This window comes from Carassius auratus, chromosome 6 (genome assembly GCF_003368295.1).
Source record: "Carassius auratus strain Wakin chromosome 6, ASM336829v1, whole genome shotgun sequence".
NCBI lineage: Eukaryota > Metazoa > Chordata > Actinopteri > Cypriniformes > Cyprinidae > Carassius > Carassius auratus.
The window spans coordinates 22664332-22687258 of NC_039248.1; the positions used below are offsets into that span (position 1 = coordinate 22664332).

At 38.8% G+C, this 22927-nt stretch overlaps 2 protein-coding genes across 7 annotated transcripts in view; both read left to right on the top strand.

Moving 5' to 3' along the window:
• Positions 1 to 17038, top strand: part of herc2 (HECT and RLD domain containing E3 ubiquitin protein ligase 2) — a 56727-nt gene extending 39689 nt beyond the window's left edge. For 4 of the 5 annotated variants that reach the window (XM_026265673.1, XM_026265672.1, XM_026265674.1 and 1 more), the window contains 35 exons: positions 287 to 430; positions 515 to 605; positions 698 to 875; positions 1248 to 1329; positions 1936 to 2107; positions 2228 to 2372; positions 2562 to 2787; positions 2872 to 3043; positions 3171 to 3357; positions 3490 to 3633; positions 4203 to 4394; positions 4505 to 4658; positions 5198 to 5305; positions 5397 to 5528; positions 5610 to 5768; positions 5856 to 5974; positions 6058 to 6183; positions 6268 to 6423; positions 6523 to 6638; positions 6794 to 6992; positions 7200 to 7414; positions 8932 to 9109; positions 9605 to 9766; positions 9848 to 9939; positions 10025 to 10164; positions 10276 to 10463; positions 10571 to 10768; positions 10878 to 10961; positions 11835 to 11976; positions 12078 to 12272; positions 12408 to 12520; positions 14507 to 14697; positions 14788 to 14893; positions 14969 to 15181; positions 16055 to 16327. In XM_026265673.1, the coding sequence (XP_026121458.1) occupies positions 287 to 430; positions 515 to 605; positions 698 to 875; positions 1248 to 1329; positions 1936 to 2107; positions 2228 to 2372; positions 2562 to 2787; positions 2872 to 3043; positions 3171 to 3357; positions 3490 to 3633; positions 4203 to 4394; positions 4505 to 4658; positions 5198 to 5305; positions 5397 to 5528; positions 5610 to 5768; positions 5856 to 5974; positions 6058 to 6183; positions 6268 to 6423; positions 6523 to 6638; positions 6794 to 6992; positions 7200 to 7414; positions 8932 to 9109; positions 9605 to 9766; positions 9848 to 9939; positions 10025 to 10164; positions 10276 to 10463; positions 10571 to 10768; positions 10878 to 10961; positions 11835 to 11976; positions 12078 to 12272; positions 12408 to 12520; positions 14507 to 14697; positions 14788 to 14893; positions 14969 to 15181; positions 16055 to 16327 (5492 nt within the window). Of the gene's footprint in view, positions 1 to 286; positions 431 to 514; positions 606 to 697; positions 876 to 1247; positions 1330 to 1935; positions 2108 to 2227; positions 2373 to 2561; positions 2788 to 2871; positions 3044 to 3170; positions 3358 to 3489; positions 3634 to 4202; positions 4395 to 4504; positions 4659 to 5197; positions 5306 to 5396; positions 5529 to 5609; positions 5769 to 5855; positions 5975 to 6057; positions 6184 to 6267; positions 6424 to 6522; positions 6639 to 6793; positions 6993 to 7199; positions 7415 to 8931; positions 9110 to 9604; positions 9767 to 9847; positions 9940 to 10024; positions 10165 to 10275; positions 10464 to 10570; positions 10769 to 10877; positions 10962 to 11834; positions 11977 to 12077; positions 12273 to 12407; positions 12521 to 14506; positions 14698 to 14787; positions 14894 to 14968; positions 15182 to 16054 lie in introns of all 5 variants that reach the window. The other variant, XM_026265671.1, reaches the window with a different exon arrangement.
• Positions 17039 to 21950: 4912 nt separating this feature from the next.
• Positions 21951 to 22927, top strand: part of LOC113101751 (P protein-like) — a 76984-nt gene continuing 76007 nt past the window's right edge. For both annotated transcript variants that reach the window (XM_026265676.1, XM_026265678.1), the window contains exon 1: positions 21951 to 22301. The gene's annotated coding sequence lies outside the window, so the exon portion shown is untranslated. The remainder of the gene's footprint in view (positions 22302 to 22927) is intronic.

Below are 22927 nucleotides of genomic sequence, written 5' to 3' on the forward strand. Positions count from 1 at the left end.
GACATGCATTACCTTGATTGCACCACCGGTTTATGAAATTTCAGTTCCAACCCTGGTTGTATGATGCAAGGTGGTAAAAATCACTGAAACGCATTGCTTTGTGTATCATTCTTCTTTTGCAAATTATGCAAAATGTGATAAAAGACACCGGTTTGTCTTTCTAGTTGTATTTTTATATCTTAAATGAATGTTTTATTAGCATTGGATACTTATTTTGCAGTTAGATAACAAAGTATTACATTATACTCTTTAAACCAAACAAATGATTGATTCTTTCTCTTTCCAGTGACTGCTGAAGGTAAAGTATATGCCTGTGGAGAGGCCACTAACGGAAGACTTGGTTTAGGATTGTCCAGTGGAACCATCCCTATACCAAGGCAGATATCTGCCCTCAGCAACTATGTGGTCAAGAAAGTTGCTGTACATTCAGGTATCCCCTTTGTCCATTTCAAGAAAAACATCCTGTTTTATTCTCAAAATGTGTTGTTTTAAAGTAGGCAAACTTTGTGTTCAGGTGGTAGGCATGCCATGGCGTTGACTGTGGATGGAAAAGTATTCTCTTGGGGTGAAGGAGATGATGGCAAGCTTGGACACTTCAGTCGAATGTAGGCCATTTATACCCCTTTCAATAGGAATGTAGAATATGTGGAAGGTTTCTAGAGGGATCTCATGAGAATTTTCCTTTTTTTTTCACCAGGAACTGTGATAAGCCACGGCTAATTGAGGCATTGAAAACCAAGCGCATACGAGACATTGCCTGCGGCAGCTCTCACAGTGCTGCCATCACCTCGAGTGGTGAACTGTACAGCTGGGGTCTGGGTGAATATGGCCGTCTGGGCCACGGAGACAACACTACTCAGCTCAGACCCAAACTGGTATTTGTTTTACTTGCAGGATATCATTAAACTCAGAGCTCTGTTCTAAACTGCAGGGTTACCTTTTTTTTTTTTTTTTTTTTTTTTTTGTGCAGCGGAATTCTTTTAAGTTGGAGTTGATGGAAATACATTTTTATCGTATACCTTTTTTAATATATAGTTTAAAATTAGTTTTTGCAGAATCTTTGAAGATTTAAGCCTTGTCCCATTTATGTAGATAGTAGCTGCACTTGCATGCCTATTGATATGTTAAAAAAAAGAAAATGTCAAGGTGCCAAGATGGCTGCAGAGTGGAGTGACTTGCTTTAAACTTGCTTATTCTCATTATTCCCCCATTGCACTAAATCAAACTTGTCTGTGTGTGCTTTGCAGGTCAAGGTGCTTTTAGGCCATCGTGTTGTCCAGGTGGCTTGTGGAAGTCGAGATGCCCAGACCCTTGCCCTAACAGATGAAGGTATATTATCCTGCTTTTTCTTTTCTGGATTTTAATGTAAAGGTTCATTTGTTTTTGTTTTTTTGCTTGGCTTTCTTTGGTTCTGTTTAATTTCTTCTGGTTTTGCTTATTTTTTTTTGCTTTTATTTGTTTGGTTGCATTTGATTCAATTTTGTTTGGTTCTGTTTAGTTTCGTTTAGTTGTTTTGCCTTGTTTCACCTGGTTTTGATTAAGTGTGACTGAGGCTGTCTAGTTTGTTTTAGTTTAGCTTCATTTGATTTTGTTTAGTTTGTCTCCATTTAGTTTCATTTCGTTTGTTTAAATTTAGTTTTGATTAGTTCTGTCTGATTCTGTTTGTTTTAGTTTCATTTGCCCTGGTGTTATTTGATTTTTGTCTAGTTGTGTTTGGTTGTTTCATATAGCCTGACTTGGTTTTCTTTTTAGTTTGGCGTATTTTTATTAAGTCCCAATAAGCTCTGTCTGGCTTTGTTTGCTTTAGTTTCAGTTGGCTTGGTTAGTGTTTTTTATGTATTTTTTTGGTTACGCTTCGTTTCATTTGGTTTGGTTTTATTTTTAGTTCAGTTTTGTTGTTGCAGGCATATGAATGTATGTTTTTATGTTCTTTAGGACTGGTGTTCTCATGGGGAGACGGAGACTTTGGAAAGCTGGGTCGTGGTGGAAGCGAAGGCTGTAACATTCCTCAAAACATAGAGCGTCTGAATGGGCAGGCGGTGTGTCAGATTGAATGTGGAGCTCAATTTTCCCTTGCCCTCACTAAATCTGGAGTTGTCTGGACCTGGTATGAATATTAGAAGAGATTTGATTTTTAAGATGTATTACAGTACAATTCATGACTGAGTCTTAAAAATGCTCTTTTCCTCAGTGAAGCTTTTTAACATGCTGCTGTTGCATTGTGCAGGGGTAAGGGGGATTACTTCCGACTGGGTCATGGCACAGACGTTCACGTCCGCAAGCCCCAGATGGTTGAAGGACTGAGGGGGAAGAAGATTATTCATGTGGCCGTAGGCGCCCTGCACTGCCTGGCTGTCACAGACACGGGACAGGTGTGCTAGAGGATTGTTGTTTTACATTTAGCTGCTCTTTGGTATAGAGGAGTAGCACAACTACTACTTCCTCCTACTGTTTTGTTTTGGTACATTAAACTGCTCATGGTGCATGGTAAACAAAACTCACCTTTTCTTGACAATTTATTCACTTTAGTGCTGGTGTAAGATGAAGTGTTGTTTGGGTAGGTGTACGCATGGGGGGATAATGACCATGGGCAGCAGGGGAACGGCACAACCACAGTCAACAGGAAGCCTACGCTGGTGCAGGGTCTAGAGGGGCAGAAAATTACCCGTGTGGCCTGCGGCTCCTCTCACAGTGTGGCCTGGACCACCGTAGACGTCACAACACCCTCCGTCCATGAGCCTGTTCTCTTCCAGACTGCTAGAGACTCTCTGGGAGCCTCCTACCTTGGTAATTTCCACCCAATCTCCATTTATTTTCTGTTGTTGTGTACCTCTTGCTTAAAGTGAAGGTTTGGTGGGTGTTTCTTTATAGGTGTACCATCAGACAGTGACCCATCTTTATTAAGTAATAAGCTGAATGGCGTGAGCAGTGTGAAGGCCAACAGGCCATCTCTGGCAAAGATCCTACTCTCTCTAGATGGTTATCTTGCCAAACAGCAAGCCCTGTCCCATGTGCTCTCTGCCCTGCAGATTATGTATGCCAGGTATGACCTTAATGCATACAGTATATTTAAGGTATTAGAATGACTCTGCATTCCAGATTGATTGTTTTCTGCTTCAGAAAATAAAATAAAAGCTCTGGAATCACTTAATTACTCTCATGTCACACAGGGATGCAGTGGTGGGAGCTTTGATGCCTGCCTCTATGATGCCTCTGGAGTGTCCCTCCAGCTCTCCAGTGCCCCCTTCAGATTGTTCATCAGCATCCAGCCCCTCTGAGGCTGAGGGTCCAGCCCTCCCCTCAGAAACAGAGGAGAGGGTCAGTCCACACCCCTGGATGGATGGCAAACGAGGAGAGGTGAGGAGTGCTGCTTATGCATGACTTTCTTCACATTTGCTGTACATTTTTTTTTATATTTATTTCTTTTCAGTAGTCTTCATTCTGCACCAGTCACTGTCATATGGAATTGTATGTTATTTTGTGGTCTAGGTGACGACATCTGAGGATGCCACTACCCCTTCTTCAGCGGTGACCCCATCCACTGCCTCTGCTTCATCACGGCCCTTTATCCCAGTCACAGATGACCCTGGTGCTGCCAGCATCATTGCTGAGACCATGACCAAAACCAAAGTGGTCAGTCACACATGCTTTTATGCCATGTTTTAATAAAGTTAAACATTTATTTATTGATTGATTGATTGATTTTTTTTTTTGTTTATTGTTGTTTTATTTTTAATCATTTGTAACATTTATTAAAAACAATTTTTTGGTGGTATCGGCTTTTTACATTTCTGTTTTAATTAAAACAATAAAAATAAACTGCTATAATGTACTATAATGTAATTATGGATGTGTGTGTTTCTTGTTTTGTTTACCATAAGGGATTGTCTTACCAAGATAGCGTTCATTTATGTATTTGTAATTTTTTGATTAGGAAACACTGTTAATATAAATGCATGGTTTGTTGACTGTGCATTATAGAGGAAAAATAACAGAATGGCCCAAGTGAATTCTAGCCTGCCAAGTCATAGAAATGTTCCTGTTAATCATACTTTGGAGATGTTTGCTCCTGATCATTAAAATGAAACGCATGCATTTTAAGTCAGTTTACAAAGGATTAGATTTGTATGTTGACTTTGTTTCAATCCCTTGTATAAACTGAAGTGATATTTAGAGTGGTCTGGTTTGATTTATTGGAACAGGACTCTGAGAGCCAGAGTAAAGCAGTGGGCCTAGAGCCACAATACCTGGATGAGTTCACCAGTCTGCTGATTCCCGATGACACGCGGGTGTTGGTAGACCTGTTAAAACTGGCTGTGTCTCTGCGCTCAGGTGATAAAGGAAAGGAAGTGCTGTCTGCTGTGCTGTCTGGCATGGGTACAGCCTTCCCACAGGTAAAAACCAACCTCTTTTCTATCTCACTGCATGTTTTTATAACTCAAATGGTATCATTTCATCTTTGAAATGCATGTACTCGTATCTAAATGTGATTGTTGGCCCTCAGGTGGCAGATATGCTGCTGGAGTTGTGTGTGACTGAGTTAGAGGATGTAGCCACTGACTCTCAAAGCGGACGGCTGTCATCGCAGCCTGTGGTGGTGGAGAGCAGTCACCCGTACACTGATGACACTTCCACTAGCGGAACTGTGAAAATACCAGGTCACCTTGTGTTTTTCTGTTTATTCAGCATCTCAGCAGCCATAACAACCTCATTGCTGGTGCTCGCCAAAGCATTATTATTTTTATTTGAACAAATTCCTAAACCGAAGTATTAAACTTTGGCACTGTTGCTGTAGACAAAGTATTGCACAAGCCAGTAATATTTTCTTGAGGATATATAAATATCTAGTATTTTATAATTGATGGAAATGATCCTTTGCTGGATTCATTTGATAAATAAAAAAGAAATTATATTGTAAAGTTATATTACAATTTACAAATAATATATATATATATATATATATTTTCTTGTACTTTATTCCTGAAATGGTATGTTGAATTTTTTGCTGCCATAACTCTAGTCTTCATCGCCAAATGATCCTTTGTGTCCTTCAGCTTCATTTCTAGAAACATTTCTAAGTGTATCAATGCTGAAAACAGTTGTGCTGCCTCATATTTTTATAGAAACCAAGATGCTTTTTTTGATGCATAGCAGATTTAAAGATATTAAAATTTGATCTTGCGTGTGGTTATTTTAGGTGCTGAAGGTTTGAGGGTGGAGTTTGATCGCCAGTGTTCAACAGAAAGAAGACATGACCCTCTTACCATCATGGACGGAGCCAATAGGATTGTGTCTGTTCGATCAGGTCACATTCTTTTTCCTTTTTTCTTTTAAATACTATTCAAAAAGTGGTTTGATCATTGGCCACGTGACCTTATTTGTTTCCATCCCTTTAGGTCGTGAGTGGTCTGATTGGTCCAGTGAATTGAGGATTCCAGGAGATGAGCTGAAATGGAAGTTCACCAGTGATGGCTCTGTTAACGGCTGGGGCTGGCGCTTCACTGTCTATCCCATAATGCCTGCTGCTGGTACAGCAGTTTAATATGAAATCACTTCATATGTAACATGATATTCTGAAGAGCTTGACCTTTTTACTGAATTACCTGCAGGTCCTAAAGACCTCCTGTCAGACCGGTGCATTCTGTCCTGCCCTTCGATGGATCTAGTAACATGTCTGTTAGACTTTCGCCTCAACTTTGCTTCAAACCGCAGCATTGTGCCAAGGTTGGCAGCTTCACTTGCTGCTTGTGCCCAGCTCAGTGCCTTGGGTAAGGACAAACCTCAGATTTAATCTTGAAATCACAAATTTAAGGTTATAGAATCAATATTTAACTGTCTCTTGTGTGCTTGTTCAGCGGCTGGTCATCGTATGTGGGCCCTGCAGAGGCTACGCAAGCTCTTAACCACTGAATATGGCCAATCCATAAACATCAACCGCCTCTTAGGAGACAGTGAAGGAGAAGCCCGCTCTATGGTTAAACAATGTTCTTTGTAATTCATTAATGTATTCATTTATTTATTATATACTTAACATAACTCGTGTTGAATGTTGTGTAGAGTTTCACAGGAAGTGCACTAGCCGCTCTGGTGAAAGGACTTCCCGAGGCTTTACAGAGACAGTACGAGTACGAGGAACCCACAGTCAGAGGTGGCAAGCAGCTGCTCCACAGTCCTTTCTTCAAGGTATGTTTGTCTTCCTAACAGATGGGCACAGTAAGAGATGCCTCGTGAGTTTTCCCCAAAATCTATTTTTCTTGTCTTTTGTAGGTGTTGGTGGCACTTGCGTGTGATCTGGAGCTGGACACTCTTCCATGCTGTGCTGAGACACACAAATGGGCTTGGTTCCGCCGCTATTGTACAGCATCTAGAGTGTTAGTGGCTCTGGACAAGAGGACTCCTTTGCCCCGCCCTTTCCTGGATGAGGTAGGGATTTCTAATATTGGTTGGAAATTAGAGAATCTCTTACTTAACGGAGAGCTGTTGTATTTATGTTCTGTGAATTTTTTACATTTTTTCCACTAGGTGGCAAAGAAAATCCGTGAGCTCATGGCAGATCATGAGAACATGAACACACTTCATGAGAGTCATGACCTGTTTAAGAAGGAGCAAGATGAGCAGTTAGTTCAGTGGATGAACAGGTAAATCAACTAAACAAATCTGAGACCAGCGTTGTTTGGCGTGTGAAACAACCAAAAATTACTTGGTGCTCTTCAAGTAATATTTTAAATGAATGGAATTCTATTATAACAGTTTTTTGTTCAATTTCACAATTTGGTTGTTTTCTGTTCTCTAGAAGACCAGATGATTGGACTCTCTCAGCGGGCGGCAGTGGGACCATCTACGGCTGGGGGCACAATCACCGGGGTCAGCTGGGTGGTATTGAAGGAGCAAAAGTCAAGGTTCCCACACCAACAGAAGCTCTTGCCACACTGCGACCTGTTCAACTGATCGGTGGAGAGCAGACCCTGTTTGCCGTAACCGCTGATGGGAAAGTAAGGCTTTTCAAATTTAAAAATGTTTAAAATTCAAAGCCAGTAAAGATTCCTTTAAAATCTTCAGTACAAATCTCATTTGTATTTGTATTTTTTTTTTTCAATGCCCAGATAGTACAGACCTATGCTGTATATTCAGCAGTTGTTCTAATATCTTATGTCAGCTGAATAATGTCCTTAATGACTTGTCTTTGACTTTGTCTTCAGCTGTATGCTACAGGATATGGTGCCGGTGGTCGACTGGGAATAGGAGGCACAGAGTCCGTCTCCACTCCGACCCTGCTGGAGTCAATCCAGCATGTGTTCATCCGGAAGGTGGCTGTGAACTCTGGCGGGAAGCACTGTTTGGCTCTCTCCTCTGAAGGAGAACTGTACTCCTGGGGAGAGGCTGAAGATGGAAAACTGGGACATGGAAACAGAAGGTCAGCTCCATCCTGTGGTTACTATTGTCCTTTCACATGAGCATCTTTGGTTCATCTCATGTAATGACCTTCTACATACTTAACTTTCAGTATTTAACCGTTTCCCATTGTCATAGGGAAGACAAATGCTTAAACAGAAAAGAACATTTTGGACATGATACTATGGTATTCTTTAGTGTCTTTGAGTACCATGTAAATTCTGAATACTGTACTATGGGATATGTAAGAATTAGAGCCAGACCGATATAAGTTTTGGGGGCTGATACAGATATTAGGGAGTAAAAAAACCAGATATATTTGTATTTGAAATAGTTTTTTTGCAGATTTGATTTAAGTGTAGAGACCGGTTTATATTTATTCATCAGAAATTAGACCAATACCATGAAATTCTTCATTAATACAGTAAATTACGCTTTTATGAATGGATTCCACTATTCCGTCTGTGTTTAACACATCACAGAAAACACAGGGCCCTACTAATATAGCAGAAGAGTGTGACATGCTCATTGTGAAAGTAAAAGACGGGGACATTGTTGATTTACTTTATAACATTGAGTCTCACCAACTAGGTCACCATTTTAAAGACTTAAGCCACCACCACACTGCCGACTATTGGACCGCAGAAAGATACTAACTTTTCAGTCTGCTATGTTATTGACTGTACTGACAAGATATGCTGAAACAACACTGGATTTGACAAAGCAACCACTGAAAATAATTTGTACTTTGTGTCAGATACTTCAAAAATGGAACAAGGCATCAGTTTACTGTTGGGATTTGTTGTGCTGTGTCACATCCAGTGTAGACAGCATCATTGATTATAATGGTTCTGTTGTATTTTGCCATCCCATTCCGCACCACACTGCTTGTGTCTGGTGTAGACACCCAGTTAGGAAATGTGATGTGACCGATGTGATAAGCATGAGTTCTGGGTCCCGACATGGCCAGTATAACCACAAGCATTGACTTGAGGTCCCACGATCAGCTCCAGTGGCCGTGGAGCCATATGTGCCGCAGACGGGAACAGTGGTTCATAGATCAGTTCTAACGTAACTGAATCTACTGTTAAAAATGAACCATCCATTCATCATATCATCATGCAAAATTTAGAATCATTGTAATGTGTAAAGTTTGAGCTCATCTGCGCATCTCTGCAATGACCTGAGTCGCCAGTAGCAAACAATGGAATGCGCTCTGCTGGACAAACTAAGAAAATACACAATTCTGAAGCATTTCATCTGTGTTATATGGCAGCATATTTGCTGATACGATATATCTGCGACAGGCTTATATCGGCTGATAATATCAACAAAACGAAATATAGGTCGGGCTCTAGTCAGAATATCATATTACCGCCTGTTCCCATGACTGGATAGTACCACAGAACTTCATGTAGATCCTTAAAAAAGCGAAGTCATTACCCACTCCTATATGTGCGCCAGACTATCACTGATTTGGTTTAGCAGCTTATACTAAGAGGTACAGTATGTGTGACTGGTAGTGCTGTCTTTTCCCAGCCCATGTGACCGCCCACGTGTGATCGAGTCTCTCAGAGGGGTGGAAGTGGTGGACATTGCGGCTGGTGGAGCCCACAGCGCCTGCATTACAGCCAGTGGAGAGCTCTACACGTGGGGCAAAGGTCGTTATGGTCGCCTTGGTCATGGAGACAGTGAGGATCAGCTTAAACCAAAACTGGTGTGTTCATTACATGTTATGGATACTTTTCGGGCACAAAACAAAATGATTGCATAAAGAAAATGACGCAAATTTACTTCATGGAACTATTTTTCTGAAACAAAACCATGATACATGACATTGATTAATGAAATGTGCATTACTAAATACTGTTACTTTTGACTTTTGTAATATAATAATCATATCATATTATGATTTTATATTACACTTGTAATTTTATGTTACTACTTGTTTCACTCTAAAATGGTTAATTAGAAATGTGTAAGTGCAATCTCTATAATTAAAAAAATGTATACAAAGTTATGGCATGAAACTCTAAATGGCGGAGTCCAATGGATCTTACTTCGTATGACATAGTGACATCATTATCACATGGCACAGCTGATTGGTTCTCTCTTGTATCGGTAGCCAATGAGCAATTTTTTTTGTATAAACGGCTGGTAAGTTTGGTTTATAACACTGTATATTCTGTGAATTGCCTGTGCGTGTTTCTAGGTGGAGGCACTGCAGGGTCACCGGGTGATAGACGTTGCATGTGGCAGTGGAGATGCCCAGACCCTGTGTCTGACTGATGATGACATGGTGTGGTCATGGGGGGATGGAGACTACGGCAAACTGGGCAGAGGAGGAAGTGATGGATGTAAAGTGCCTATGAAGGTACGACTGCTGGTGTAGTTACTTAAGAGTCAAAGTCTTTCACTCTCCTGTGTGAATCTTCATATCTCATTCTCTGCATAGATTGACTCATTAACTGGATTGGGTGTTGTGAAAGTGGAATGTGGCTCGCAGTTCTCTGTGGCTCTTACCAAGTCTGGAGCAGTTTACACATGGTAATCATTCCCACAACTGCAGTGGTATATAAACTGATGTTTTATTTAGTAAGAAGACATGATTTTACATTTGTGATTGTTTTAGGGGGAAAGGCGACTATCACAGACTGGGACATGGCTCGGATGATCATGTTCGCAGACCCCGGCAGGTCCAGGGTTTGCAAGGCAAGAAGGTCATAGCCATAGCAACTGGTTCTCTTCACTGTGTATGCTGCACAGAGGATGGTAGGTCATCATGTGGCATGTTTATATGGAACAAATATCAGGTTTTCTTTTGTCTGGCATAGTCTATACCTATTTGGAGTTTTTGGTAAAGACACAAATTTAAACTCGCAGGCGAAGTGTACACATGGGGTGACAATGATGAGGGTCAACTTGGTGACGGGACCACTAATGCTATTCAGAGGCCCAGGCTGGTGGCGGCACTGCAGGGCAAGAAGATAAACCGTGTGGCTTGTGGCTCAGCACACACACTTGCCTGGTCCACTAGTAAACCTACCAATGCTGGAAAACTGCCTGCTCAGGTACTGTATCACCAAATAGATCTGAATCATGCAGGACTTCCAAAAAAATCTCAAAGAACTTTGTGTGTAATGTCATGTTTAAGTAATTAAATATTTTTTTTCTGTAGATTCCTATGGAGTACAACCACCTACAGGAGATCGCTATCATAGGCCTGAGGAACCGATTACTGCTCCTGCACCACATCTCTGAGCTCTTCTGCCCCTGTATCCCAATGTTTGACTTAGAAGGAAGACTAGGTGAAACTGGACACGGCGTCTCCGTTGGCTTTGATACACTGCGTGGAATCCTTATTTCGCAGGGCAAAGTAAGAATATTTTTGTGGGTAGTACTTGCATTATTTATTTATTTATTATTAATATTTTTTTTTATTATAAATAACAAGTTTTAATTATATTTGTTTTCAATATTTCTAGGAGGCAGCATTCCGTAAAGTTGTTCAAGCCACTATGGTTAGAGACAGGCAGCATGGGCCAGTGGTGGAGTTAAACAGGATACAGGTACACTTGTTTAAACTGCACATGTAGTTTGAGATTTACAATCTATTCTAACCTAATTTGGCCTCAAGTAAATCTCCCAGTCAGAGTCCAAATGTAATGTTTTGCATAAACAAATGTGTATTTATTTTTTTCATATTTGAAATCTGTTGGAAAACAGGTTTTTATTTCCGTATATTCAATAACAACTCATTGTTTTGTTATTATTATTATTACTATTATGGTTCAACCTCATAAGAAAAAAATACAATTGATTTGCTATAATCAGAAAGAGTCAGTTATTTTTTGTTGCAATTTTAACCCATGTATTTATGTTTCAATTTTGAAAAATTATGACCAAAATGCATGTTATTTATTCACCAATGTTGTTTTTGCTTGCTTTTTTAATTTGGTTTGAGAGTTTGTTAGGGTGGTAAACAGAATCCAGAATGAACAGTTATTTTTAATGGGCAAAAATAGCTAGCGGAGCCTCCATAAAATTGTCTCCCTTTCCCTAATCGTCGTAATTATTGTTGCATTTCCTGCTCCTCTCTGTCAGCACGGACACGGAAGTACTATGTACACCTTATGATTATTATTATCAGTTTTATTTTTGTTAGAATTTTGAGGACATTCATATTTGAAGAGATTTGGTCATTAAACATCATATATAAATGTGTGATTTGTTTTTGGATCTGCTCAGAATAAGGTTCTTTATGAGATTTACCCCCAAATATGTATATTCATGGACCAGTGGCCCTCTAATAGGGCCCCTGGAGCCTGGCACTGATCTGGCAAGTCTCACAGCCAGAAAGCTTAACAGTGGAGTTTATACATTGGAGCAGAAATGCTGTATAAGGAGAAGCCTGTAATAACTTACACTCATTCTCTCAACAGGTCAAGCGTTCCCGCAGTAAAGGAGGACTGGCAGGGCCGGATGGCACCAAGTCAGTATTTGGGCAGATGTGTGCTAAGATGAGCTCTTTCAGCCCTGACAGTCTGCTGCTGCCACACCGGGTCTGGAAGGTCAAGTTTGTGGGTGAGTTTGTATTTAGACAGGGATGAAAGATGGGAAAAATGGGAAAATGCCATTGGATCGTATCTTAACATGTTTTGTTTACCCTCTGTGTGTGTTTTTAGGCGAGTCAGTTGATGACTGTGGTGGCGGATACAGTGAATCTATCGCAGAAATGTGTGAGGAACTACAGAACGGTCTCACTCCTCTCCTCATCGTCACTCCTAACGGCCGAGACGAGTCGGGAGCGAATAGAGATTGCTTCCTGCTCAACCCAGCTGCCAAGTCCCCTCTGCACATCAGCATGTTCCGCTTCCTAGGTACTTTCGGCTTGTGTTTCCCACACTGAAAATGCTTTCAAGGCTTGATGTAGCAGTCTAAAATCGTACAGCTGTAGTACTTCCCTCCATTCGATCTGTTGATCTGCCATGCTCTCTTCTTGTAATTGTGTATAGGAGTGCTCCTGGGCATAGCAATCCGTACAGGAAGTCCTCTAAGCCTTTACCTGGCAGAACCTGTGTGGAAACAGCTGGCAGGCATGAACCTGACCATTGCTGATCTCAGTGAGGTAGGACCGTGTGTGTGAATCCAGATTGTTCAGTTATACATAAAAACATGTTTGTTTCGCTGCTTTTTAGGTGTTTTTTTATTTTTATTAATACTTCAGGGGGTATTTCAGAAAGAGTTACTTATGATGACACATGGTACTACATACCTGGGCTTAACTTTCATTGCAAAAATATACATTGTTACAGTAAAGTTATATAATAATTAAAATTCATATGTGACACATCTACTTTAAACTTTAAAACAAATATGGAACCTCAATTTTTTTTTCAATCCTTTTATTTCAGTTTTATTTAATTGTCTGTGTTTAGAACTATCTGTTTTGATTTTATGTATTTATTTATTTTGTCTGTGGGTGTATGTGTTTGTGTGTGTGTATGCCTCTGGTTATTTTTATTTTTTTATTTAGTTGATTTGATTTGACTCACAAAACCAAAAGCAACACGAATCAAACCAAAACAATAAATCTTAGACAAAACCACAATCAAAACAAAAATCAAAGCAAAGCAAAAATGCTTAAACCACGAAACAAAAGATCAAACCAATACAAAAATGTCTAAGACAAATCAAAACGAATCTAGAAAACAAAAGTGCTAAAACAGAATCCATTTAAAAGGAATGATTGCTTGAACTAAAAGAAAAGACTGATCAGTCTTTCTTTTTTTATTTATATTTTTAGTGACGGAACAAACTTCCAGCCAAATTTTGCAACCCATAACCATGAGTAATAAGGTTTAGATTAATCAGCCAAGAGTTCTGGAATACCCCCAGCATTACATTGATTACATGACATGGTAAATCTGTCTGTAGTTGGAGCTTATGGCAAGCCCTTTTGAATTTATGCAAAAGACATAATGAGAGTACATGCCAGAGTCCATGCATTCTGTACATTTGTCTTTAATGGTGGTCAGCTGACCTACATGACAGCCATAAACCTACCACCTCTAATGCATATGTACTATAAGCAGCTTTCTCTAAATCTGTGTGGTATGTTTGTGCTACATTAAGACATTTCTCGGCAGTTATTCAGAAATCATTTTCAGATATAATAATTTTTTTCCTTTTAATGATCTCTGAGATGTGCTGTTTGAGATGCACAGTGAAGTGTGTGGTTGTGCGCACACACATGCACGTGTGATGTGTAAAAATGAATGTGAGTGTATGCATCTCCTGCATTCACGCTGAGATCATGTGTTGCTGAGACGTCTGCAGTGATGGCGTTTCTCAGCGCAGGACGTCTCTTGCTCACAGAGCAGCTGTTGTTTGTTGCTTTTGCCTGGAGATATTAGAAAGGTTAAAGAGAAAGATTACCGAGCACAAGACAACAGTGAGACTCTGACCGTGATGCACTCAAAAACCACCCACACGTTCTTCTCATTCCTTTCTTATAGTCATTTGCACAGGTTTAGACAATCTTCAGTCATTTTTGTTGAATGAATCTAGGTCACGGAGACGGTCTCCTCCGCAAAATATACTCCTGCTAGATCTCTCCGATCATCCAACTGCAATTTGAAGATTTGCTGGTGCCTGAATCTGAAAGTGGCAAACTTTTATTTAAATATGCTCAAGTCATTCAGAATACTAGTGATACTTACTTATTTGTGTTTTTTTGTTTTATTTAAGTGTTTTTTAATTAAGTCTTGTATGCTCATCAATGCTGTTTATTTTATCCCAAAGAAAATCAGTATCAGTAAAACCATAAATATTGGTAAATGCTACTAAAATGTAAAATAACTATACTTTAAAATTTAATTTATTCCTGTGAATGCAAAGCTTGATTTTTAGAAGCCATTACTCCAGTCTTCAATGTCACATGATAGTTCAGAAATCATTCTAATATGATGTGGTGCTCAAGGAACATTTCTTAGTATTATCAATGCTGAAAAAGTCGTGCTGCTTAAAAGTTTTTGGAAACTTGCACTTTTTTTTTTTATTTTGGTTATAAAGTTGAAAAGAACCCATTTGACCCCGTTTTTGTGTTTGTTAGGTGGACAAGGACTTTATTCCCGGTCTGATGTACATCAGAGATAATGAGGCGTCTGCAGAGGAGTTTGAAGCTATGCCTCTGCCCTTCACTGTGCCCAGTGCCTGTGGACAGGAAGTCCAGCTCAGCTCCAAACATTCCCACATCAGTCTGGAGAACCGCAGCGAATATGTGCGGCTAGCAATAAATTACAGGTGTGAATATATGCTGAAAAAATGTTACCAACCAATTTTTCTGAAATAAAAAGTGAATCAAATGGATATGTTGTCGTTTTGTTTGTCCAGGCTGCATGAGTTCGATGAGCAGGTGTCTGCAGTAAGGGAAGGTATGGCACGTGTGGTTCCAGTGCCTCTGCTCTCTCTCTTTACTGGCTATGAGCTGGAGACCATGGTGAGTGTGTCATAAACGCAGACTGAGCAAATGTCATTCTTATTTGACTCCACATCACTTGTTTGTGTTGTTTAGGTGTGTGGCAGTCCGGACATCCCCCTGCACCTGCTCAAATCAGTGGCCACCTATAAGGGGGTGGAACCAACTGCTCCACTCATCCAGTGGTTCTGGGAGGTGATGGAGTCTTTCTCCAACACAGAACGCTCGCACTTCCTCAGGTTCGTCTGGGGTCGAACGCGCCTCCCCAGGACCATCGCAGACTTCCGTGGACGAGACTTTGTGGTGCAGGTAACTTGTGGCTCTGAAAAATGTCACTTAAAGGGACCGTTGACTAAAAATGTATATCTACTTAACGGCATATATATGTATATATACTATTCTCACCAAGGCTGCATTTATTTGATCAAAAATATAGGAAAAAGCAGTAATGTTGGGAATTATTATCCGAATTTAAAAAACTTTTTTTTTTTTAAATAGTTTGAATTGTAATTTGTGTCTTCAGTGTCACATGATCCCTCAGAAACCATTCTTATATGCTGATTTATAGATCAACATTTTATATTATAGTGCACAACATTTTTTATGTTATCAGAAATGAAATATTTTTTTGCAGAAACTGTAAAACATTGTTTGAGGAGGAAGTTCAAATGAACAGCATGTATTTTAAATTTGATTTAGATTTTATTTTTCATACAAAAGTTTAATTATTTTGTTTCTTTTTTAAACTGCATAATTATACTTGTTTTTTCAGCAATTCTGCATTTATATCATAATTCTGAGTTTTTCTCATAATTGTCAGAATTGCAAAATATAAACTCCGAATTGCAAGAAATAAAATCTGGAGAAAAAAGATCAGAATTGTGAGAGATCACTATTATCTTTTTATTATTATTTTTTAGAGAAAAATTTAATTGCAAGATGTGAACTCAGAATTCAAAGGAAAACTTTTAGAAAACTCAAAATTCTAAGAAAAGTCGAGTTTGTCACAATTCTTTTTTTCCCCCTCAGATTTAGTAGTTTCATATTTCATATTTATATATTACAATTTTGAGAAATAAAATAAATAAAAGTGCTTGTGTATATGTATATGAATGTTAGATAAATGATATGTACAAATAAATATTAGTGCTGATTATTCGTGTATTTTTCCTGTTTGACCAGGTGCTGGACAAATACAACCCCCCGGACCACTTCCTCCCAGAGTCCTACACCTGCTTCTTCCTGCTCAAGCTGCCTCGCTACTCCTGTAAGCTAGTCTTGGAGGAGAAACTAAAATACGCCATTCACTTCTGCAAGTCCATTGACACGGATGACTATGCACGAATTGCTTTGAGCGGAGAGCCGGCCGCAGATGACAGCAGCGACGACTCAGACAACGAGGATGCAGACTCCTTTGCTTCTGACTCCACGCAGGATTACCTGACAGGCCACTGAACTCTTAACCCCTGGTTAAACTCCATCTCACAAACATGCACATGCACACAAACACACACACACATAGTGTAGGAAGTCTTGAAAATAAGCTGACAAAAAGACGTTTAAATAAACTGAACTGAAGATGTCGGTTTCAACCTGACTTATTGATATGTGCATAGACACAAATACAACTAAATGAAGAGAAACAAGTGTATATCATTATGTGCAATTAGCTTTAAAGCACTATAAAGCTGGTGAAAAGCAAGATAGAGATTTTATCTTTGCTGTGAATAGAATCAGGAAGATGGGAGAAACTACACATCTTTGTTAAACATTGTGTTCACGTTTTATTACAGGGGAAAGACCGCTTAGCCTAGCACTGTGGTAGACGACTCCTGACAGACTCCTGATCGATTTTGTGTTAAATAGGTAGTATTATGAACTGTAGCTTTGTCTTTTTGTTTGAAAACAGCAGTGTTTCTTTAAGAGCATTTTTAACTTTGAGCAGCACATTTAGTTTTTTCTCAGTTGGTCAGTTGAAGCCTGATCAGGGGTTGTTTTTAGGTCGTCGGTCACCGTATTCTCTCCTCCTCCTGTATGTGTCTGCACTGTTCTCCTGATGGAATGTATATAATTTGATTGTGCCATGTGTTTATGAGAGGTCTCATTCCCATGTTATAAATAAATGTTCATTTCTGTTAATAAATTTAAACCAAATTTCTCTTGTAAGATTTATTTTCTTGTTTGACACCTGTTATCCTAATTTTCTTTTGAATTTATATAATTATATATTTTTGTGTCTTTATAGAGTGTGTATATTGTTTGTATTTGGGAAACATTCAATGCAGATTTATAATAACAAAAACAAAAAAACTAGTGATAACAGTATAGTTTCCAATATATCGGTCAAAATATTGATTGATATATCATAGATATAGATTTTTTTCTAAATTACTTAATTATACTTGATAAAACCTTTTTTTGCAGAATGTATGTTAGCTTTTAGTCTTATTCTCTAAGGAAAACTAAATCTAACATTTTAAGCAATATCAATAAGTAGTTTTGATTATGTCTGATAGTTAATATATATTGTATAAAAATCAATATTCACCATCTGATAGAAAAGAGTGTTTACAGTTTATTGTAAAATTCAAAATTGTTTCAATTTGAAAATGTAAGCTTTGAAATGACTTGCCTCTGGTATCAATACTGGTGTACATGTTTGTGTGTGCGTGTATGTACAGTATTGTTCAAAATAATAGCAGTACAATGTGACTAACCAGAATAATCAAGGTTTTTAGTATATTTTTTATTGCTACGTGGCAAACAAGTTACCAGTAGGTTCAGTAGATTGTCAGAAAACAAACAAGACCCAGCATTCATGATATGCACGCTCTTAAGGCTGTGCAATTGGGCAATTAGTTGAAAGAGGTGTGTTCAAAAAAATAGCAGTGTCTACCTTTGACTGTACAAACTCAAAACTATTTTGTACAAACATTTTTTCTGGGATTAAGCAATCCTGTGAATCACTAAACTAATATTTAGTTGTATGACCACAGTTTTTTAAAACTGCTTGACATCTGTGTGGCATGGAGTCAACCAACTTGTGGCACCTCTCAGCTGTTATTCCACTCCATGATTCTTTAACAACATTCCACAATTCATTCACATTTCTTGGTTTTGCTTCAGAAACAGCATTTTTGATATCACCCCACAAGTTCTCAATTGGATTAAGGTCTGGAGATTGGGCTGGCCACTCCATAACATTAATTTTGTTGGTTTGGAACCAAGACTTTGCCCGTTTACTAGTGTGTTTTGGGTCATTGTCTTGTTGAAACAACCATTTCAAGGGCATGTCCTCTTCAGCATAGGGCAACATGACCTCTTCAAGTATTTTAACATATGCAAACTGATCCATGATCCCTGGTATGCGATAAATAGGCCCAACACCATAGTAGGAGAAACATGCCCATATCATGATGCTTGCACCTCCATGCTTCACTGTCTTCACTGTGTACTGTGGCTTGAATTCAGAGTTTGGGGGTCGTCTCACAAACTGCCTGTGGCCCTTGGACCCAAAAAGAACAATTTTACTCTCATCAGTCCACAAAATGTTCCTCCATTTCTCTTTAGGCCAGTTGATGTGTTCTTTGGCAAATTGTAACCTCTTCTGCACATGCCTTTTTTTTAACAGAGGGACTTTGCGGGGGATTCTTGAAAATAGATGAAGCTTCACACAGACGTCTTCTAACTGTCACAGTACTTACAGGTAACTCCAGACTGTCTTTGATCATCCTGGAGGTGATCATTGGCTGAGCCTTTGCCATTCTGGTTATTCTTCTATCCATTTTGATGGTTGTCTTCCGTTTTCTTCCACGTCTCTCTGGTTTTGCTCTCCATTTTAAGGCATTGGAGATCATTTTAGCTGAACAGCCTATCATTTTTTGCACCTCTTTATAGGTTTTCCCCTCTCTAATCAACTTTTTAATCAAAGTACGCTGTTCTTCTGAACAATGTCTTGAACGACCCATTTTCCTCAGCTTTCAAATGCATGTTCAACAAGTGTTGGCTTCATCCTTAAATAGGGGCCACCTGATTCACACCTGTTTCTTCACAAAATTGATGACCTCAGTGATTGAATGCCACACTGCTATTTTTTTGAACACACCCCTTTCAACTAATTCAACTTATTGCCCAATTGCACAGCCTTAAGAGCGTGCATATCATGAATGCTGGGTCTCATTTGTTTTCTGAGAATCTACTGAACCTACTGGTAACTTGTTTGCCACGTAGCAATAAAAAAATATACGAAAAACCTTGATTATTCTGGTTAGTCACATTGTACTGCTATTATTTTGAACAATACTGTATATATATATATATAGAGAGAGAGAGAGAGAGAGAGAGAGAGAGAGAGAAATTGCAAAAAAGTATGAAGTTATCTACAGTGCATAATATCATCCAAAAATTCAGAGAATCTGGAACAATCTCTGTGCGTAAGGCTCAAGGCTAGAAAACCATACTGGATTCCCGTGATCTTCAGGCCCTTAGACAGCACTGCAACAGATGTGTTGATGCCATGAAATTTAAAATCCATTTATTTTTCCTTTAAAATGATACATTTTCTGAGTTTAAACATTTGATATGTCATCTGTTGTATTCTGTATAAATTATTTAATTTTTACACTTCCACATCATTGCATTCTGTTTGTATTCACAATTTGTACAGTGTCACAACTTCTTTGGAATTGGGTTTGTATATCTGTATATACTGTATGAGGCAAGTAATTTCAGAACTTAGATTTTCAAATTCAAACAACAAATTTGAATTTTACAATAAACATACATATTTAGATTTATAGAAATGCCCAATATGTAGTCAGTTTACTATTGTTTCAGGATAACCAGGTTTAGGCTCAGTCTACTTTGGCTTTAGTCTCATGTGGAATTTCCACACTTTTTAAGACCCGTTCCTCTCAAACGCTAACCTAAACGGTTTAATAAAATCCTCATAATGACGGCTGAGCCATCCGGCTCTACATATATTACTTTTGGTTCACAGGCTTTGTTGTTAATGGACCACAGTAGTATGCTCAGAGGTCAAGGGTCACATCGTAACCCGCCTCCTCTATCCTCTGTCTACGTCAAAGCGTGACGTAGGCCGTGGAGATAAAAGGGTATTAGAGGTGCATGACAGAGGAAAGAGGAGGGGAAAGCGTTATATGATGGCTTAATTTGGCTTAGAAAGCAGGGGCATTCTTCACAGTCTTAATGCTTTTTTTCTTTCTTTCACAAGCAGAAATCACAGAGCGCATTATGCTGGAATGGGTCAGGTGCTCTACTCATGTCGGGTTGGCTCCAGGCAGGCAGAAAAGATGAACCGGAGCTGTAAAACTGTACTACTTTAGGAATGCAGCAGCAAGGTCTGACTTTACTGTACATTCAGAAATTGTTCAAACAGCCTGAGAAAACCAAATAAGTCAGGCTTAATCAAACTTAGTTAAACTTTTCAATTGAACTGATATGCTGATCATATTTGTAATGAAAAATAAATAAATTGCCTACATGTGCAATTTCTCTCTCTCTCTCTCTCTCTCTCTCTCTCTATATATATATATATACATATATATAAAAAAAAAATTCTAATGGACCCCACTATATATTTGGTTATGAAATACGGCTTTAATTAATCTTAAAAAATGAGGAGTTCCTGTACCCTTCTTGCTTTTTCTGTCGATTGAGGAAATGAAATGTTATGTAAGAAGAGTTGAAATCATTGAGTTGGGTTGCATACGCAGACATCACTGCAGGAGGGCATGTGTGTGGTCACTGTGGACTTTTTTGCGATTAGGAGATCTCAGACAGCTGGGATCCTTTGATGGCTGGTTCTGTTAGATGTTTTATGGGATCTCAATTGCCACATACTGAATAATGCACACTTATCTTTACCTCTTTTATGTCTCGTTATTATCCACAGACTCGGTTTGACCTTGCAATGTCCAATTCTGCATTTCAGTAGGTTTCACAGTCTCTCCCATTTCTGATGTACACCAGTATAAATGACTTTGAGCCGATACTACATCACATCCAGGATTTTTTTCTTTGAGGAAAGTGCAGGAAGTGCTCAGGAATTATAAATTAATTCAAACAGCTGACTGATTGAAGCAGTCTTATTCTGAAATCAGTTCCCACTTATCAATATCGTGGCTTCATCCAGTTCCCCATGTGCTGTAATGACAGCAGCACTTGAGCACGAGCTCAACATGATTGCATAAAACTTTTTCAGCTTATGTGTGAATCCTGTGTTGTTATATTGGCCATAGAGGAGCGAAGACCTCAGACTCTGTGCACTGGGCCAAAATCCAGAATTTACTAGAAGTCACATGAAAGTCTCTCACTCTTTCCTCTTCCCCACAGCGATTAACGGCGCTTTGTCCAACCCCTGTGATTCACCACATCACCTCCATGATCACTCAGCTCTCTGCTGCTTTCCATCTGGCTGCTTAATGACACTTTCACATGCATTTTATTCTGAAATGTGATTCGATATGAAAAGAAAGTGGGTAATTTTAGGTCTAACGCAGAACTATGTGTGTTAAAAGTTGCCCACCCAGAATCAGCTTAGATAATGCATGTCTTTCCTGCTTAATTAGCTCCTTTAAAACATGTCATATGATCTCCGATGCTGAATTTCGTGGTTAATTTGACACCTGACCTGTGACTTTGACCCATGCCAATAATCTGCTTGCTGTGTCTCCTCATTAGTGCTGACACCTGTGCTTTTTATTTATTCATGTTTTATTGATGCTTGTGAAGACTTGTGAAGAATTCTCTTCTTGAATCTTAAGAGAAGGCATAAGAAAGAGTCTCTTTGATTTGGTTTGGTTTTGTTAAACTGCTCTTTGTAAAAGCAGGTCCTGGTCAGTAAGACGGATGCAAAGTAGGGCAGTGAGATTCCTTCAGCTCTTGTAAGTAGGAGAAGCTTTAAGCAATAACGTCATACATAGTAATTTGCTAGTGAGTAATACTTGACTGTGTGTGTGCAAGAAACAGTCATTTCTTCTTTGTGTGTATTGTTTTGGTCTGAAAAGGGGTGGGTGGGTGGGTGTCTTCAGGCATTTTGGGGAAGTTGGGCAGGCCGTAAACACTACCAGTGTTAATGAGTGTCCACTTCTACAAGTTAGCAGAGGGTCTGAGAGAAGAGGAAAGAGGAAGGGCTGTTAATTCACTCTCTTCTGTCTGTGTGCAGAGTCTGCTTTGGGTCACTCCCTCCATCTCCTAAAAGAAGTCTACAACTTCCACTTAAGTCTGAGCTTCTTCCTCCTCTTCGCAGCCTGTGTGCGGCACTCGTGAGGCACCCAAACCTGTTCGGATCCGCTGGATTTCTTTTTTGACTTTTACATTTTTGTTTTAATCTGATAATATTATCATCATCATCATCGTTGTCATCATCATCTTGCCCACTTCACCGTTTCATTCTCTGAATTGGCAGGTAAGGAGTTTAGTTTAAAAACAAAAAAACAAAAAAAAAGATAATGAAAAAAGTGACAATATTTATATTTTTAAGAGTGTTTTTTTTAAGTAAATTCAATTATAATTTGCAGTATATAAAGTATATTTGAACTAGTTGACTTCGAATGCAATCTGAATATTGACTATCATTTCAGACCATGTCTATTAAAATTTCTGCAGATTGTGATTTGAAATGGTCTCATTTTCACATACAGTATTACTAAATTGCATTTTTCAATGCATAATTTTTTCTTCCCACACTGGAGGAGAGGAGAGAGGAGGCAAAGAGGAATGTACAGTAATGTCTGGAGAGTGTGTGACAGCTTTGTGTGTGTTAAGATTCTTTACGGATTATTATTTCTCTGATTCAGAGGTAAAGGGTCAAGTACTGTTTTATGAATAAACACAAATACACAGATACACACACATAAATATATATACTGTGTGTGTGTGTATATATATATACATATACACATATTATTTGTAACAATTCTGAACCACAACAAAAATAAATTAGTAATTAATAAGTTAATAAATAATTGAATTTTGTTCTTTATGTTTGACCACCCCCATCTCTCTCTCTCCCTCTAATTATATAATAACATA